The 12519-nt window shown below is 43.0% G+C and overlaps 2 protein-coding genes across 3 annotated transcripts in view; one reads left to right on the top strand and one right to left on the bottom strand.

The window, feature by feature from the left end:
- The first annotated feature begins 5900 nt into the window (after window positions 1-5900).
- On the top strand, window positions 5901-7788 carry chac1 (ChaC, cation transport regulator homolog 1 (E. coli)). Its single transcript, XM_053675666.1, has 3 exons — window positions 5901-6459; window positions 6591-6626; window positions 7187-7788. Exons 1-3 carry the CDS (start codon window positions 6289-6291, stop codon window positions 7592-7594), a joined length of 615 nt encoding a protein of 204 aa, XP_053531641.1. The 5' UTR covers window positions 5901-6288; the 3' UTR covers window positions 7595-7788.
- Window positions 7789-8757: 969 nt separating this feature from the next.
- Window positions 8758-12519, bottom strand: part of ino80 (INO80 complex ATPase subunit) — a 46324-nt gene continuing 42562 nt past the window's right edge. For both annotated transcript variants that reach the window (XM_053675656.1, XM_053675657.1), the window contains 3 exons: window positions 12211-12349; window positions 10403-10621; window positions 8758-10098 (listed from right to left, as the gene is read on the bottom strand). In XM_053675656.1, the coding sequence (XP_053531631.1) occupies window positions 9890-10098; window positions 10403-10621; window positions 12211-12349 (567 nt within the window). In that variant the 3' untranslated portion in view covers window positions 8758-9889. The remainder of the gene's footprint in view (window positions 10099-10402; window positions 10622-12210; window positions 12350-12519) is intronic.

Genomic DNA, 12519 nt, shown 5'->3' with positions numbered 1-12519 from the left:
TGATTTGAGGGCCACAACAACGTTAACAAGCTGAGAGTTTGTCCGCCATTTCGTTCGAGCTGAGAGGCTTCGGAAAACATCGCATCATTTCCGGTAAGGGAACAGAGTGTAGTGAGCATCGACGCGCCCTGGTTGTTGCGGTGCATTGTGGGGATTTTTTTATGGAGCGAACGTTCCATTTTGCGATTGAGGCAGAACTTAAAATCGCCGATCAGCGCCCTGACTACGAGCTGATTGAGACGCACGCAGGGGGTTTTGTGTGCTGCAAACATACAAACACAGGATTTTGTTAAAAGCGCTGTCTTTGTTCAAATCGTAACCTCCTGGCAGAGGCAACAAGGTGTTAAGTAGGAAGGGGTAGCTCATTGGTTAAGACGGCAGATTTCTGAATAGAAGGTCATGAGTTCTAATCCCAGCCCTGCCAAACTACCACTGCTGGGCCCTTGAGCACGGACCTAAATGAAGACAAGCAGAAACAGTATGTTGTATATGTTCTGATTTTAAAAAGTATTGGCACCCCCATAATTCACTTTTTCTGGAGAGAATAACAGCGCCGAGCTGCTTCCTGTTCACAGAGTCCCCCTTTCACATCACAGATTCCATGTCGGCGAAAGTCATGTGCTCGTGTTTTGGTTTCTGTTCCTCTCCTGTCATTGTTTTCTTACCCTATTATGTGCACCTGTTCTGTGTTAGATCAGTTAGTCTGTGTATACCCAGTTGTTTCTGTTACACTGAACGTTATTGTGTGCTTCTTGACGGCCTTGTTTTCCAGTCCCTGCTCTGTGTGTATAGTATTTCCTGGTTTGACCTTTGCCTGTTTTTTTTGTGTTTTTTTTTCTGACTGTGAATATGAATCGTTTCAGTTTGTTGTTGTTGTTAGCCTGTGCTCTGACCACCTTCTGGATTTCTGACAACGTTTCTTGGAAATGCCCTAAACAAAACACACATTCAGCCTTTACTAAGCCCACCTAAACACCTGTAAGGATAACCGTTTGCGTTTATTTTAAATAGAGACAATACTTTTTAACACATTAAAAGAGAAGATTTGTATGAGAGTGATTTTGTATTGGAGGATTGTCAGGAAAATTGATTTCACTGTGTGTAATGTTTATTTAATATACAGTCATTTTTGTTCATTCTCTGGAACGGTGCCTATATATATATATATATATATATATATATATATATATATATAGAAACGCACCCTTCAAGAGCAAATGATATGGCCGAAATACAGAAGAGGTCTTGCCTACACCCTACTGAGTATTGATCGGATGTCATGAGTAAAAGATTCGAACATTTGCATCCAGGTTTTTAAAAAAGCTTTTTTTTTTAAAATTAGGCAAGTTGCTTTGCTTGTTAATCATTTCTGTCTTCACGTGTATTACTTTATTTATGTTATTAATGTTTATTCTTATTGTCAGTGCTTGTTATATATATATATTTTAAATAACAATGACTAAGTTCTGATCACAATCAGCTGATTTGCCATTCAAGTTGTGGTACTGGGAAGCTTTCAAATGGTAAAATAACTTTTTTAAACATTTTTATCCCTCCTTTTAAGTGTTCCTTTATTTTCGCAGCCATTATATTATCACTGAACTTACTTTCGCTGGTAGTCTGTTACCAAACCGATGCATATTGTTACCTCGAGTTTTCCGACACGGGAAAGTTTTCTGTGCTTTCCAAGCATGCCTTGGAATGTGTTCCTGCCTCACTGGAGGAATAAATAAATGCAACGGAATGATTTATTGATCTGATGGTCCTGATTAACATTCCTCGGTTTCATAACTATACATGTTTCATTACAGTTAATAATCTTTTCGTCTTTAATACAATAAGCCGGGACTTTAAACTTAAAAAGGAGCCGAATGTGATCATTCTGCTATTTCTATATATATACTTGAGAAACAAAAGGTCAGGACATACAGTACAGTAAGGCGGGGGTGGGGTGGGGTGGGGTGGGGAGAATTTACACGGCTGCTCCTTCCATGCTGTGTTTACAGCGTACACAAGGTCACGCTCCTGGACGCCGGGGTTTTAGGTTACAGGGTGGAGAGAGTAAACACGCTGTTCTTTGAAAGGCTCTGCTCCTCGAGCTCAGCAGCAGCGTGGCAGAGAAAGCCCTATACATCACACAGACTTTTAAGGAGCTTACAAGGAACTGGATCGTATGATGCCAGTTAATACCTCTATTTATAGATAATCCTATTTTAACTAAAGAGGAAAGAGGAGCCTGGGGTAAACATAAGGAAGTGTTAAATAGGGGAGAGTGGTGAGGGGGTGAGGGGGTTGTTTACCTAAACCTACAGCCGGGTAGAACTGGGAGAAAGGTTCTCGCTATTAATACTGAAGAGTGGCCATGTGGTGAGGGTCATATCCTGATCACAAAATCTTCTACAAGGGACACCGTGTTCATTCACAGGATGTAAGACAACGTGTGTTTGGGCAATACGTAAGGAACAAACCACACCGTGTCGTGCTGCTATAGGAAAATAATCACTGATGCGGTGGTGTGATGAAGAAGAGTTCCTGTTGTCACCCCAAGGTCGATTACTTTCCAATCACAGCATGTCTTAGTGTGTTGGTGTTCGTCAGTTACGATTTCTATTTATTAAAGAATGAGTCGTCACACGTTTTATCCGCATGTAGTTGCGTTTTATGTTGTGGAACGTCTACGAAACAAGTTAGTTCCTGTTCTCACTCACGTTAGAGCAAGCAGCTGCAAACGGCAAAAACGACTCCTTCCGTGAACGTTCAATCAATTCATTCTGAAAGAAAGCTTCACCGTATCGACAATTTTTAATCGGTTTATGTGGCGCGTCCGCTGTACACGTCCGTGTGAAGGAGCCGTTTCTATAGAAACGATAATATACTGTAGTAGAACGCATGCATTAATATAAAATAAACCTGCGATTGACTACGGTCTGGAGTCGCTCTTACGGAAAATTAATCAACTTCTGAGCAACTACGACTAAACAAATTCAGAAAACCTGTTGCTATTTAACAAAGAAGAACGTTTAACCGTTGACATGAAGTTTTCTGTGAGAGAGGTTTATTTAACATTTATGGGAGGAGTCTTTGTAGAAGTCATGTTTACTTGGTAACATGGCAAGCCCTGTTTTTTTAAAAAAAATTTTTTATCTTATTAACTACACGACAGAGAGAGAGAAAAGAGAGGCTGGTGAGGGAACACCTGGGCGTTCCACAAAATGAAATGCAACTAAAAATGGACATAGCGTCAGTGTCGTTTTTAAATAAATAGAACGTTTTAATTGTTGGCAAATTGCTGTGGTGTGGTGAGAAAACAAATACTTTGGGTGTGGTGTTACAGGAAACTAATCCAGGTGGTGACAGTAATTCCACCCTGGAATCTTGCTTAATCCTGAGTCAGGAACTGAGTATCTGCAGCTGATGGTGTACGTAGTCTATTAGGTCATGCTTTCACAGAGCTGAGCTGATTTTTCCTAAATCCGGGAGCCAAGCCTGAGATGATGGATGGTGTTGCTTTAAGATTTACTCCAGATTTTGGGCTTGGTGGAAATACTGTGACAAATCAAAGTTGATACAATGACTTACAGTGTTGCAGCAAATTGGCAGCTGGCTCTCGGCTTCGCAGTCTTACTTTTCTCCTCCTCTGAGGTTTAAGCCAGAGGTTCTCAATGCCGTCTTCTAGGTTCTCCGGTAGGTCCGTATTGTTCTCGTGTTCCGGTTCGTAACACACCTGAGCACTGTAATAAAGCCTGTACAATGGGGATTACCTGGCGCAAGTGGGTTAGTAACCGGACCATAGAAAGAGAAACGTAGACTGGCCAGGATTCCTCAGGGAGTAGATTGATTGCATGTGGCTTAAAATGAAGGAGCAAGAAAGAAGGCCAATACTCAATACTTTGTCATGTGTCTGTTTCGCTTATCTGATCTATTCCAGGCGAAGTTGAGAAGTCAGACCACAGTGTTTCCCAATCCTACAGCTATTATTAAAGAATCAGACTTGGGAAAACACCAAAGAAAAAAAAGAAAAAAACGCCTCAAGGCGAAACTAGGCCAAGACTGGGGACTAAAAAACACACACTATACGTCCTAGTGAAAAACGAGGCAACGTTCAACCCCCAAGTGGAATCTTGGGTTTAATCCATCCTCTGAAGAATAGCGCCAAAGTTAAACACAACACCACCAGCAAAAACCGGGCTCTTATTCTCCAATTTGTGGCTGAAATAAAGAAATAAAGAAATACTTTATATTTATACCTCGACTCCAACTCCATGAAATAAATATGAGAAATGACACTGTTTGATTTTTAAATGTAGAAGTTTATGGATTTAAAATCTGAACAGCAGGTAGTTCAAAAAAAAAAAAATTCTCTCAATACTGAATCACATCGTGTTTCTAAAACGTAACGTTCGGAAGTTCGTCCTTCGACGACGCGATGATTCACGCTGAAAGATTCAATTCTGTACGTTTTCTCAAACAGACCACAGAACTACGCATATGCTACGTCCCAGACACGTGAATATTTATAAATAATACTTCAAGGAAATTATGATTTTGATCAGTTGTGTGTAAATCTGTCCACTGACTAGCACAACACCAAAAAACAACAACAAAACAACAACCCACAATTCATTAAATTGTTTTTAAAGATGTATACTTTAAGAATCCGTGCTTATCTGGGTTAGATACATGACCAGAGACACTCGTTGTTATTGTTTCATGTAATGAATCACTGTTTCTTGAGATTCAGTTAGGACATCGTGTTTATCAGGGTTGATCAGACTTGTTTCCACATGTTTCCAATCTTTCTTTCCCTGGAGGGCGAAAGGTGTTTTTATTAAAGTATCTAATTATAAAATGTGAGTATTTATAAATAATAATTGCACAAAATGACGCTATTTTGAAACATTATGTGGAAAATCTGACCACTGATTCCCACAGTGCACCAAAATATTGTTGTTTTTTTTAAATCGAATTTTAAACCTTTTTGGGTTAAATACATAACCTGAGATAATAATGATTATAATTTTATGCAGCGATTAACACTGAAACAGTGAGTAATTCTTGGAAATGTCTTACTATAGTTACTGATGTTATGCAGATCAGTTTATGTGCTTAACTTGAAACATTTTTCTGCCCCCCCCCAAAAAAACAACAACATTGACACATGACTATTTAAACAATTCCCTGAAATGATATTTTGACAAATTCCTATGGGTGACTCTACTACTACTCTACGCTGACTACACCCAGCTTATTGTTGTTGTGGATATTGCTTTTGGATATATACTTTAAAAACAACACCTTTTTAGGCCAGCTGCATAACCACGAGCTACTACATTTGTTTGTTTATTTATTTATTTATTTATTATCATTTGACATTAAGAACATGTCCTTCCCAATTCCTCCTATAAAAAAAACAGGACGGTCCTCAAACTGACTGATGCAACACTTCCCTCAGGCGTGTTTAGCTAGCTTGAAACCAGCATTTCGGGTTGCATCAGCCTGTCACTATAACGGCATGCAAATACGCTCTGATAGACCAATAGAGGTGGAGGAAATGCATGACTGACAGCTTAGTCAACCAATAGAATGAGCAACAACGAGCACGAGCTTGCGGTATGGGTACGGTTCGCGTGCAATAGGAATGTTCCACGTGAGGATTGGATGGAGAGATGTGAAATCCCGCCTCCTGTAGATAGTGATTGGTTTAGAGTGCGGAAGCGTTCTGGTGACGTAACCCCATGGTAACCCGCTTACAGAATATATGAAGGGACGCGGACTAGCTTCATTTCATCATCCGAGGGAAGCGCGAGTGGTTCTCTTGAGCGAGTAAGCCGGGACTGACTATATGTGTATATATATATATATATATATATATATATATATATATATATATATATATATATATATATATATATTTTTTTTTAAATCTCGCTATTAATTTGAAGTATATGTAGTTAGTATACGCACTTTAGTCCATGTTTACACTTTGGAGACGGTTGAGCGGGTTAAGTATTTGCTTTGATCTTGAGCCGAGCAGGCTAAAATGGCGTTTTAAAGCGATGATGCGGCGACACTAATGCGGCGGCATGCACCAGGCAAAACAAACAGATCTGCGCAATTCCATCTTCACAACTGCCAAGCAGTTGGGCTCCAGTACCGTTCGCGGTATAGCGGTGAGCCAGCCGATACCCCTGCTCCTCGACCGGAGGAAGCTAGCGCTAGCGGGTTAGCCTGATTCGCTCCTGGAACGGTTTTATATCTGTTTTGCACGTCATCAAATAACTTCTCACAATGAAGCCTCAAGACATCCTAACCGGTAAGAGCAGCCTGTGGATCTTCGGCTACGGTTCCCTGGTGTGGAAACCCGACTTCAAGTACAAGCGCAGCCACGTCGGCTTCATCCGCGGCTACAAGCGGCGCTTCTGGCACGGAGACACCTTCCACCGCGGAAGTGACGAAATGGTGAGACGCGCTTTTATTACTTTTTTTTTTTTTTTTTTTTTTTCCGCCCCCAGCTTTAAACTTGTATCCACTTTTGCTTGTGGACACGTGTGTGCTTTAACGGGTTCGTGTTTGTTTTTATTTTTTGACAGCCTGGAAGAGTGGTGACTCTCCTGGAGGAGGATGACGTAAGTGGCACTTCCGGTTCTTCTTACAAAGCAAACAGTGCGAAGTGTTGCCAGGGGTTTTCAGGGGAAAGTCGCTGAGGCGTGACGTCACGGGCCAATTAGCATATTCATCGCGTCGTACCGGTTATTTGCATATCTCAACGTTGCGTGGAGAGGGAAAGATTTCAGAAGTTTTTAGGGTTTTTTTTTTTATTTTTTTTTTTTTTTTTGTCACTTCAGCACTATGGATGGATGGATGGATGGATGGGTAGAAGCAGTGGTAGTGAGGAGTCAGGAAATGGGTATGGTAAACGGTTACAGATGGAAACACGTTTTTGTTGCTGTAAAAGCTACCAAAAAGGGAACATGAACAATGATCAGTGACTGCTCACTAGATTCATCTCTAGGGTCTTTTTGTTTTAAATAAAACACTTAAACTAACTAAATCTCAAGTCACCAAGCTGGCAACACTGTATAGCACGCACGCACTTTTTTTTTTTTTTTTTTTTTTTTTTTTTTTTTTTTTTTTTTTAAATGTCCGGTTTGAGCGTGTAATCTAACTGTTTCTCCCACCTCTGCAGGAGTGCACCTGGGGCGTGGCCTTCGAGGTGACCGGCTCCCAGATGGAGGAGTCCCTGGCCTACCTGAACATCCGCGAAGCAGTACGAGGAGGCTACGGCACCCGTATGGTCGACTTCATCCCGCGTGACGAAGACCAGCCCTCGGTCCAGGCTCTGGTTTACATCGCTACAGAAGACAACCCGAACTACCTGGGTCCTGCGAGTACGGAGGAGATCGCGGCTCAGATCGCTGTGTGCAAGGGGAAGACTGGCTACAACGTCGAGTACCTGCTCCGCCTGGCCGAGTTCATGAGGCAGAGCTGCCCCGGGGTCGACGACTCTCACCTGTTCTCCATCGAGAAGGCCTGCCTCTCTGTCTTCACGCCTTTACTCTTAGCGGCCCAAAAGTGCACACCCTCTTTAAACTAAAAACACTACCTGTAAACACTACCTCTAAACCCGGTCCTCATTCTCATGCGTTTTAACCTTGCTCGTGTACGATGCTGTTTTATGCACACCCACTTCATAACATTCTGTTTCTATTTTGCACTCCGAACCTGACAGCCAGTCGGTTCATGCTGTACGTTCACTCGTGTCCTTGAATAAAGGTGCTTAAACGCAAACGTCTCGAATTTTATTTACCTCAGCAGCTCTCTGATTATATAGTGCAGCTACAAGCTTATATTAAGGCAGCCCTTTGCATTCTTTTTAAAAAAATATATATTTCTATAGTAACACACATTTAAGATAACTACAAATGGATTTGAAAAGTATGTGTTTAACTAACGAAATAAAAAAAAAAATAGTGGGCAAGTTGCCGCGGTGTAATAGGAATAAAACACGTCGGGATGTTCCGTTATCAAAGTGTGTGTGAGAACAGTAACTCGGCTCCACCCCCCTGTTGATTGTTTCACTGGAACAGCGTGACGCGCAGAACCTTTTGAGTTTCCAGACGTCTGAACATTCATTACTTCCTAATTGGGGCTCGTTTAACTGCATCACACCTGTTACTCACACGCTTCATTTCCACTCAGAAGCCGGAACTGTTCTGGAGAGAAACCGGGAACTCGGCGCTCCTGGAAGTCCTGTGTTTACACCCTGCCCTGCTTATCAGGTCTGAAGGAAGAGATAAGAGAGGAAATGTGGATCAGTGGTTCACCTTCTCCTAGCCGTGTACAACAGTTTCACAGGAAGCCCTTTATGATCCGTCCCTTACACGGGATTCGTGTAAAGCGTTCAGAAGTAAACCAGCTCACGCTCACCGAGATTGTTTTAACATTCTAAAAGGCACACGTGTGGGTTTTGTGCCCAGCTGATGCCCGGGTCCGACGGCATACGTTGACATAAGGTTGTTACGACGCGTCTCAGAGTCACGGACTGGTAATTAAGCGTCATAGTGTATAATTAGACTTCATTGATTCATTATTCAATACATCAAAATGTCCATGTCTTTATGCTCGTTATATAAGAAAGTATATTAGAAAAAATTTACGTTAGGTGTTTATACTGTTACATTTCTAAAATATATATATATATTTTTAAAACCCCACCGTTAAGCCAAGACATTGATAGATAAATCACAGAGAGGTGCATTTAAAATAACTTTCGTTTTTTATTATCATCATCATCATTTCAGATTTACTCCACGTTAGTAAAACAACACTTTTCTTTCTCGCGTATGTACACGGTGACCTATAAAAATAGATGAGCATCATGGGAAATACGGAGAACGTTGAAAGGAGCGATCCGCTGTGGTATTTACAAACACTGGACAAATAAATCACGCTTCAGAGACAAAATATAGCCACATCCGCCCCGTCCCCGGAAAAAAAACAACAACAAAACAACAATCGAAAACACCGGTGCCACGAAAAAAAAAATAAAAAAAAATAATAACGATGCATCTTCAATACGTTTAAAAATAAACAGCTCCGTTACAATTTACACTCCGCACAAATCTTCATAAATTAATAGTTTTTTTGTTTTGTTTTTTTTTTTTTAACTTAAGCTATGATACATTTTACATCCATCGAAGACTTTTCCAGGTCAGAAATATTCAGTGGAGTAGTGAATTTCATTTCTTTTCCATCCATTTGTTTTTAAAGCAGCATCACATTTACTTCATTCAAACAAACAAACAAAAAAAAAATCTCCTGGCAGGTCAGAATATTTATATATTAAGTATCAGAAGCGAATACTTCAATGAAAAAAGCTGTAAAGAGAAAAGTTTGGCGTTTTGAACGGTTGATCTTTCACAATCTGGTGTGTTCGAGTAAACGATATTTGAAGCTTTTATTTATTTATTTATTTATTTTTTCCATTTCCTGTTCCTGTGTTGTATAGTTGTACTGAATGTTCTTGTAGAACGGCAGGAACAAAAACAACAACAACAACAACAACAACAAAAGAAGTATATATTCATGCTGGTGGCCCCAGAAACGAGTACCTGGTGATGGATAAGTGCAAAACTAGGAGCGATGCGTGGAATTGCAGTCGAGCGGTCGGTATCTCGTTCGTATTAAAACGTACGAAAACCACATTCGCATTTTAGCGGAAAAGCAAAAACGATCCTACTTCACAGTGACTACAGGCCTGGGGAAAAGACCCCCCCCCCCCCCACTCCCCTCCACGGCATAGGTAGACATCATAAACCATGGAAAACCTCGCACCCCATGACAAAATTACTGGCCGAACTAGAACGATAACCTCGGCGCGGTGCTACCGCTACCGTCCACCGCCGTGGCCGCTCGGAGCTTTGCCTCTCTTGGAGGGAGCGTGAAGGACGTGCGCGCTGCCGTGTGGAAGGAGCTGAGCGCCGGAGCCCAGAGACGAGCCTTTAACCTGGGGGGAGGACGTGCCCACGGGGATGAACCCTGCGGCGGCTGAAGATCGAGCGATCGCCGGCTGCACGGAGCCAGGAGCGGCGGCGATACCTGAGGGACGAGATTAACAATGAATCAAAAGGCGAATCAGACGTCACGTGACCATTAAGGTGGACGTAATCGTGTTACATTGCTGAAGTTTGAGACGGACGGGGTGACTTTTATTCAGGTTTACTGTTAACCGAGTGAAGGATGCGTTTATTGAACGTTTACGGGAGGAGTCTCCAGTGTCAGAGGTAAAGCTGTACCTTTAAGTTTACGCTTTGCGGTTTCTCGCTAGCATTCTGTCTAGCAAGCTAACTATCGATCAAATGAACTAGCGGTCGACTTTAATTTTCCTTCAGGAGGAACCCACCTTTAGACACGCTGTACCCGTACGCCGCGTACGCCGCGGCCGAGGCAGCCGCCGCGCCCGCCATCGCTCCGGCCATCGCCGCTGCACTGCCGGCCGTCGACTTCCTCCCTCGACCCTTCCTGCTCGCGCACTTCCCGCCGGTGCCCGAGCCTTTGGGTCGCCCTCGGCTCCGAGCGGCTCTTCCTCTGCCTGGACTCGACACGTCTAGAGAAGAGACACCTGCAGGACAAACGCGGACTGACATCAGATGTACATTCGATCAAACAAATGCATCGACTAAACTAATTTGCATACCGAACCTGATAGGCTATTAAAGCTTAATGCAATAACACGTACTTGTCATATGTTCATCAGTAACTTTTCCGATATGGTTTTAAGACACTGGTTAAAACAGGTTAGCGTGACTTTAATGACCGGAATGATCCGATCGATACTGTTCGGTCGACGAACACTTCAGTTTCGTCATGAAAATAAACAAATGAATAAATTATAGCGAAAAAAATGCCTCAACGAACAGTCAATTTACGAAGGTTTGTAGCTCAAAGTGTAAAAATAAATTCATTGTGCATTTAAAAAGAGACCCTGCTTCCCACAAAATGAATGGCTGGTCATTATTCCAGCTAAAATAAACACGTCAGTGGTTTTGTACGCAGAGAAAATCCAACGTAAACCAAACTCTGCTTGAATGTGCTGAGCGGGGCCTTCTTACACTCTCGCTTGTTTTGTCTGTCTTGGGACACGAGCACAAGGAATTCAGGAGTTATAGCTCGTGTCAGTCTTCGCTCGGCTGTGTGTGTGTGTGTGTGTGTGTGTGTGTGTGCGGCAACCTCGTTCTCCGTCTTGGAAGCGCTACGCGGCGGTACGCGAGTCCTACACAAACACGACGGCTCCACAAGGACCGGTCTCTTTTAGCGTCTGGCTCCGAGCCCGTGTCCCGAGGGAAGGAAGGGCAAAGAGAAACGCCGCGCCGCGCCGCTGAGGGCTGTGCTACAGGAATGTGCCGATGAACCGCAGAAAGATGTCTTGGCGTCCCTGCTTGTGATGTCCGTCAAAGAGGATCAGAGAACGGAAAGCGTAAGACGCTTTCATTCGGGTCCACGAGAACGCTAGTGATCAAGCGAGTCGACTCTGAATCGACTCGATCTCCGGAAGTGAATCGAACACGACGGAGACAGAGCACACAGACGCAGTAACGAGGACCGGCGGAAAGTGACACGCGGGATGTTATAAACTAGTTATTTATATCACTAGTGAATCATTTCCTGAGGGCTGGCTGGGTGTTCTCCTTGCTTGGGTGATTTTTTTTTTTTTATAAACAGTAAACGGACCTCGAGCACCGATATGCGCTCCGATTCGGACTCGAGGAACAGATGATTCGTTAATCTCACCCGAAAACCTCTTTGAACTTGTTCTAAACACCATGATCGGATCTAGAATAAATAACAACAACGCATTCACGCTTTAAAATCGCTCGTATGGATCATTAAAGACGACCGGGAGTCTCTAGGAACATGTGAATTAGATATCCGAGATGTGTTAACCGAGGAAATTTGCATAACGATCCCGATTGGCTGTTGTATCTTATGACGCAATGGCACGCGCAGTCTCGCGTTCAACAGCGTCGACGCGAACAATCGCATTGACACTTTTTCCCTTTCATAACGTGACATAAAGGTGTGTGATGAATACTGTGCAGGTCACGTTCTTAATCCTTTCCTATTTACCTTTAAAACCCCAACACCTTTTGAACGTTTAAACTCCACTGTGATATTTTCTTGGTATCGAGATATTGGTAGATTTCTCCCCACCGTTCATGTTGTCGGAGACGGAGCCGGTGCCCGAGGCGGGCGAGTTGGTGGGCAGCGGTTCGTCCACGATCACCAGCATGTCGCTGCTGCTCTCGTCGGCTGGCAGAGACCCCGGCTGCAGCTCGCTGCTCAGAGAGATCTGCGCAAACAAGTCGCCGTGTCAGCTTTCCTGTTACGTCTCAGCCAAACTCTTAGCAACAATGCTTTCTGATTTGTCCTGTACACCTCTGTACTAATTTCTCCTCGAACGGCCTGCCTTGAGATTCAAGTGCCAGTTGCTTTCTGAAGAATAAATGGAGGAGGAAGAAG

Source organism: Ictalurus punctatus, chromosome 25, assembly GCF_001660625.3.
Source record: "Ictalurus punctatus breed USDA103 chromosome 25, Coco_2.0, whole genome shotgun sequence".
Taxonomy (NCBI): domain Eukaryota; kingdom Metazoa; phylum Chordata; class Actinopteri; order Siluriformes; family Ictaluridae; genus Ictalurus; species Ictalurus punctatus.
The sequence above is the reverse complement of the archived record's forward strand: the minus strand, read 5'-3'. Positions and strand labels throughout refer to the sequence as shown.

What these genes read in the sequence shown, in the direction of transcription:
- chac1 (XM_053675666.1), top strand. Translation starts at nt 6,289, where the DNA reads ATGAAGCCTCAAGACATCCTAACCGGTAAGAGCAGCCTGTGGATCTTC. An exon ending in ACCGCGGAAGTGACGAAATG is followed by an intron (nt 6,460 to 6,590) that starts GTGAGACGCGCT and finishes ATTTTTTGACAG; the next exon opens with CCTGGAAGAGTGGTGACTCT. An exon ending in CTCTCCTGGAGGAGGATGAC is followed by an intron (nt 6,627 to 7,186) that starts GTAAGTGGCACT and finishes CCACCTCTGCAG; the next exon opens with GAGTGCACCTGGGGCGTGGC.